The sequence below is a fragment of the Frankliniella occidentalis genome, unplaced genomic scaffold (genome assembly GCF_000697945.3).
Source record: "Frankliniella occidentalis isolate FOCC.00 unplaced genomic scaffold, Focc_3.1 Scaffold127, whole genome shotgun sequence".
In the NCBI taxonomy this organism is placed as follows: domain Eukaryota; kingdom Metazoa; phylum Arthropoda; class Insecta; order Thysanoptera; family Thripidae; genus Frankliniella; species Frankliniella occidentalis.
In genome coordinates this window covers 315,963-322,548 of record NW_026267254.1, presented here as the reverse complement: position 1 = coordinate 322,548, position 6,586 = coordinate 315,963, and the positions used below count along the sequence as shown (strand labels likewise).

Sequence of the window (6,586 nt, the reverse complement as noted above, 5' to 3'; positions counted from 1 at the left end):
CGGCGAGAAAAAGAGAGTGGTAAACACGACTGATGGGGCCAGATGCCAGAGCTGAGCAGCTACTGATAGCTAATCTATGGACATCTTTATACTGTACAAAGTTGGCAAAGGCAGTCCCTCTGTCAATAGACAAAATCAGCAAGCTGGGGTAACTTAGCAATACAAAAAAAAACTGTTTCCATTCAATTACGTAAATTCATTTTTCATTTACTACTTGCCTTCCTTTTTTATTCTCTCCTATTTTTTTAGGGGGGGGGGGAAGTGGTAGCTGACCGAATTGCTCGCTCTCCTGTTTGGTTACCCAGATTTTGTTTACCTCTCCGTGCGACAACCTGGAAACCCCCGTGCAGCTGTTCGGGGTGGGAAATTAAGGGTGCGACAAATTAGGGTATTTGCACCATACGCGTAACGTGCCCGATCTCCGTTACGAAATGGCCCGACCCAGCCCGGCCAGCACTGCACACATTGCACGCGCAGGGGCGCGGGCCGCGGTGCTATTGCGCACGAAGCGGGGTGCAGCGGAAGTGATCCGTCCCGATCTGCTCTTATCCCGGGCGCACCCGCGCCAGCCGGCCTTGGCTTCCTTTCCCTCGCGAGTGAAGATGTCTTTCTTTCGGAGATAAATGAAAAGCCACAAAATGTAACACTTGGGTGCACGGCGTCTACCTTTCCTTACTGAAGAAAGACAACGTCGGTGAGGGAGTGTGTGTCCTGTCTCGTGGGGGGAGTCCGCCAGCCCCCGCAGGCAGGCCGCCCGGGCGGTAGGCAACCCGAACCCTCGGCCGCTCGACGGGTCTGCCTCCCTCCCTGAGTAGCGTGCTGGGTGCAGCGACGGCCTCGGCGCGGCCCCGGCGGCGAGGCGCGCGTGCGGATCTGCATTTGAGCAACACCGCGGCGCACTCGCTGACTTTGATTATAACTTTGGGGATAGCGAGCCTAAAGCGCTAATGGAATCACCAACTTTTTCCAGCAGCAGCAGGGCTCGGCCCGGCGCGCCGGCGCCAGCCAGGATTTTAAAAACGTATAAATAAAAATGACCACCACGCAGGCGGAGCACGGCGCCCCGGCGGTTGGCTTGGTGTGAGATGCCCAGCCTAGATTTGCCCCGTGAGAACGATTACCCGGGTTATGAAACATGAGCGATAAGTTAAAGTGTTGCTCAGGGCCGCGTGCAAAGTCGCCCGGCCCGCAGTCCCGCACTGTAAATCCAAAACTACTGTTCGAATGCCACCCGGCGGCTTATGGCCCAAGTGCCTGTATAGCGTGTAATTCGACGATATTGAACGATAACTCCCCCGTCCCGCTTTGGTGCGTTGCCTTAGAGCAACAGAAGGATGCGAACAGCAATCTCGCTCCTTGCAGTACCACGCGAAGGTGCCAATGAGAAGCGGTGCGTGCGAAAATATCCGCATAATATGAAGGTGAAAGCCGAACGGCAGAAATACAAACACGGTTCTCGCCCATCTTACCCATTTTATAAATTTACCTCTCTCTCTCTCTCTCTCTCTCTCTCTCTCTCTCTCTCTCTCTCTCTCTAAATCTAAGAGACGCGCAGCGTCTTGAAAGTGTTGTTCTTATCAATATGTAAAGTATCTCAAAAATCGATGAGCCGCAACGCTTTTACCCGCCCTGATTATTTCAAGAAGTCTCCCTCGAGCAGCTTGTAAGTAAAACATGCCACTCTCCGCGCGCGCGTCTCCGCCGCACTGCTCACCAGAATGGGAGACGAGCACTCCCGGACACTTTAACGTCAACAAGTTAACCAAAATTTCACGCTCCAGTTACGGAGGTGACGAACAAAGTTTTGGCTTTGGCAAGGGCCGGGCCGGGCCGGGAGAGAGGAGACGCGGGCGTGCAGCAGCGAGAGGATCGCTCCCAAAACGCACCAGGTGGGGAGGAGGAGTGGACGATGAAGGGGAGGAGAGGGGGCTGGTCTAGTTGCAACATACGGCGCCCCTCACCACCACCATCCAGTGCAACAACTATCCACCCCACACAATGAGATGGAAATGGTCGCGTGCGACGCACTTGTTTTCTCCCCCCGGCTTGTGTGCACCAGGTGCACTACACGGCCGCGACCCTGATGGAGTCAGGACGATAAGTCGGTATCAGGTGGACCTACAGAGGGTCGGACCAGCAGACTTCAGCACGCCACCGCGAGGAAATTCAATGTTGCCCACGCCACGGTTGGTATACACAACACACTACAGCACGTTTTAAAAAATAATAACTTCATCGACACGAGAAGCGCGCGGCCCGGCCGGGAACCGTACCGGCTCCAAACGCGATAAGAGACGCGAGGAGCGGCGCGATAACGACGTTAGCCTATTAATACACACAGAAAAAAATGGGTTCCGAAAAACCACGAATACGTTGGAGAATTCTTTACGCCTACAGAGAGGCGAGCCGACCGACGACGCGTCTTGGACCTCGCCCAAGTGACCGTGACCGCTAAAAAGAAATAAAGAAATATAAAAGTCAAGTTGAATCGAGATGTCGATTTATCATCCGATTTTTATCGGCGACTGTTGTTACATTTCACAGGTCACGGCACGACATCCTCGTCGCCCGTGAGGGGGGGTCCGAGCGTGGCGTGGCTCGGCGAGAAAAAGAGAGTGGTAAACACGACTGATAGAGGGATGGATGACCACGATAAGTGGTAAAAACAAACCGCGGGGTACAGCGACACGGGGGGCGGCGGGGTCGGGCGGGAGGTGAGAGGTGAGGGGGAGGGGCGGGTCGAGAAGGGCGCCCCGGCTGGGCCGCTGACAAGGGGGTGCTTCCAGTGCCCCGCCATGCCCTCCCGAGACCACCTCGCGGTGACCGCCATGGCCTCGCTCGTCTCCGGCGTCCCCGGGGGGTTCCCGGTGATCAGCTGTTGCTCGCTGCCCTCCCCGACCCCCGAGCGGCGCCTGCACCACCGCCAGGCCCTCGGCCGGGGCGGCGCGCAAGGCGAACTCAGCCTCCTCGTCGAACTGGCGGCCGAGAAAATGTCACGGGCGGGTGCGGCCGCGCCGTCGGTAGAGGTGCGGGGTGGTGTGTGGGGCGGTGACGAGCCTGAGCGTGAGTACCAGCGAGCAGCGAAACCAATCACTCCAGCGGCCAAAAGAAACTAACCGGATATACGTTTGTGAGTGTGTCTGTCCAAGACAAACTTAAAGGCCGAGAACGGGTTTGCCAAACTAAAAAAAAACACACAATTAAGTTTCGAAGGGAATTTAATTTGAAACAGAGTGGCTCTGCAATTGACTCATTTTAAGACATAACGTCAACAATTTAAATAGCTAAAGACAATTACATCATTGAACGACGCTCTTGGCACACGAACATTTGCACAGTACAAGCCTGCCAGGTAGAAAAGGGTTGCGCTAATTCATGGTTGCCACAAAATTTTCATTTCCATTTTCCCTGAGTTTTCCGTACGGTTAATGGTATTTTTTTGCCCCAGTACTTCACCAGAAACGGTGCTTAAAACTGGGGAAATTTGGGGAGAACTGGTCTGGAAATCACCAATTGACCAATTGTAAACTTTTGGGACAAAACACCCTACTGGGACGTCAAAATGTGTATTTGACCTAAACGGCGAATAGACTGCAGTTTGGGGACCGGTCAGACCAAATTTTCCCTGAGTTTTCCCTGATTCCCTGACAGTTTTTTATTTCCCTGAGTCTTCCAGGTTTTCAAGGTTTTCCAGAGTTGTGGCAACCATGTAATTGAATGTTTTGGAAGGATTCCAGCGTGTTTCGAACGCTATAAGAACTTTTTTTAGCGAGTAGGGTTCAGTATAACTCCACAATCCCGACCCGACGGGGTCTTCCAGCCACCTGGTATTGTACAGTTAGTCTGAGGACGAAAATAATGAAGCGGGAGCAATTTGCAGTTTAACGGTCAGGCGCCAGATGGCTGTGATTGCCGAACGCACTTGACTTGACCCCGAACCTGTCCGCGCCCTGGGCCCCCGGGCGCACGGGCCGCTCTAGCGGCTGATACCGCGACTATATATGCCACTTCTCCCTTCGCGGCTCCTCGGCGGGGCCAAACAAAAGGCCTACCAGGCATTCCTATCGACACCCGTCGGGACCCGCGCAGCGGGCCGGCCGGGCCGGGCCGGGCAGGGCCGGGCGTTGCGAAAGATAGCATCGATCCGGCGCGCGGCCCACGCCTGTCCCACGCACCGCCCCACCCCGTCACCACGCCCCGTCACAACGCCCCGCCAAAACGTCACGTCACGCGTGTGTGTCTGCGACGCACTGCCTCTTACCTCCTCGCCGCGCCCGACAATGAGGTCCAGACTCATTTCGGTACTGGGTAAAGTGTCACCGGCACGTTCTTGAGGTCATCGGCCGGATATGATTCCCCAAGACGCCCTTCGTCGTCTTGGTGCAGCTAAGAACCGTCGAAAAGTTCTGTTCACCTGCACCTGATGGTCCTTCCTTCGGGCAGCCAACTTGGCTCGTTGGATCGTCTCTCGCGCCCAGTCGGCTGCCGCCGCGGTCGCAGGAATGGTTTCCACCTCCCCCCCTGTCTTCTCCCCTTTTCCAGTCGTGGACTCATTAACAAAGAATTATTGTCGAGCGCCCAGCCGGCGGTGTTGTAGAGAGGAGGGTCCAGGGCGAAAGGGCCAGCCAGGTGGACAATTGGCTGTCCCGGCCGGCAGGTGGTCCCGCCTACCCCTCTGTGTAGGGCGGGGCGCGGGTGGGGCTCGGATGCGCTTCCTTGCACAAAACCACCTAAACTTTGTCGAGCCGGCCCGGCGGCCTCGCGGTCCCGTCCAGTCGGTTGCGCCCCGAGTGGCCGGTCTGGACCGGGTGCCGTCCGGCTGGAAGCACCCCCACCCCACCCCCCGGACCTCCCAGGTGGAAAATAATAAACATCAGACACAAACAATTCAATTGTTAGCGAAAACCCTTCTTCCCTCTCTCTCTCACTTTTGTGTAAGCCGCACGGCTTGGTAACAGAAAAGGAGATCCGATGCTCAAGTCACGCGACCCGCACGGTGTTGGGGTTGTGTGTTGTGTGTTCGAACAGCCACCGCCGCGGCCCTCGGCGTGGCTCGGCGTGTAGCACCAATATCCGACCCACTATTGAGCAATTTCCGTTCCATCGCCTGGCAGCAGCAGAGCGGGGGTGGCGGCGAGCAGGGCGGCCCTCCCCCGCCACAATGCAGCCGCACGGGGAAGGAGAGCAGCGCCGCCTCTAACGCCCCTCCCCTCTTCGTGTTCACAGGGAAGGACAGCCTCCTCAGCCGGACCGCAGTCATGGACGCATCCACCAGAAAGCTGCTGAGCTCGGGGGCGGCCGAGGCCATCGGCCTGGGCATCATCTGCTTCTTCGGCTGCATGGGCACGCTCAACGGGCCGCTCGGCATCGCCCTGCCGCACATCCAGGTCGCCCTGACCTTCGGCCTGGTCGTCATGGTGGCCATCGCGGTAAGTACGTCCGACTCCTCCGGTGGGGGGTGACTACCCCAGCCTACCCCACCCTGCGCGCGCCCAGCAGCGACGGCTCGGGCGCTGGGCCGCGCCCCAAGGAGGGTCCAAAGTTAAGGGAGCAGACGGGTCTGGTGCCCTGCAGCGCATCGCAAGGGGGAGGGGAAAGGAGGGGGGTGCTTGAAACTTGCAGGTAAGGTCAACAAAATACTCGATAATACAACGCGATACTCGTCTTTGGGTGTGCATCTATTACCTCATGAGGTGCACCTCCACAAGAATTGTACGCAACTATTTTACCAAATGCGATTCAGTTTCCGAGATTTCGTTGACTTTCTACACCTAGTCTCCGCGTATACTACGGCTCTTAAACAGAACCCTCTCCCCCCGCACTGCCGTGTTCGACGAATGCGGCAAAGACAGAACCAATACATCGCGTGGTACGCAGCACTGCGCACCGTGCTCGCGACCAAATATTTGTTTGGCGAAATGGAAACATTTGATGCCACGGCAACGACCCCAGCTCGGCGGGACAACACTCCGGACCACTCGCTCGCGCCCGGGAGCGCGGCGCGTCGGAGCGAACGGGCCGCTCCGCGCCTCTCGCTTGTGCCATATGGGTGCGGACGGCGACGAGCGACCGGCGGGCTCACGGCGTGCATAGGTAGCAGTTTAATTAGGCCCCTTTTGTTACACTGTTACTCGTTCACCCTCGTGTTTTGTTTTAATAGTTAGTAAAAACGCCGTTTTTTGTAAATTCAGATTCTGAAATAACACACGCACCTCTCACAATGGCATCGCTAATCGAAACTTCACGCACCCCGATATAGAAAAAGCGTTTGCTGCTGCTTCCGCGGAGGTCTTGTGTGTTGTCTTCTTCCCGGGGCATCAAGACTTGGCGCACTTCTTTAACACGCATAACTCTTTCGGGGAGAACACTCACGTGAACTCATTCCATGCACGTCCTGCCAATCCCAACTTGATCATTCCGACCGGCGCTCAGTGGCCGAGTATATGGTAGTAAAATGAGTTTTATTATCAAACTTTTCTCATCACAGTGTCGCCCGGGCGTCCGCTCGTCCCGAAAGGCAATCTGCTTGCGTGTTACTGTGCCCCCCACATGGCCCTTCTTTCCCTTTCGGGCCCTCGACTTCGGC

General features: G+C 56.4%; 2 protein-coding genes across 2 annotated transcripts in view; both read left to right on the top strand.

Moving 5' to 3' along the window:
- Window positions 1-6,586, top strand: part of LOC113212757 (aquaporin AQPAe.a) — a 40,321-nt gene that overhangs the window by 12,261 nt on the left and 21,474 nt on the right. The window lies entirely within an intron of this gene.
- Window positions 1-6,586, top strand: part of LOC127748712 (aquaporin-like) — a gene marked incomplete in the record, with an annotated part of 46,780 nt that overhangs the window by 29,662 nt on the left and 10,532 nt on the right. Inside the window, 1 exon segment of the mRNA XM_052270571.1 lies at window positions 5,227-5,429. Within this exon segment, the coding sequence (XP_052126531.1) occupies window positions 5,227-5,429 (203 nt within the window).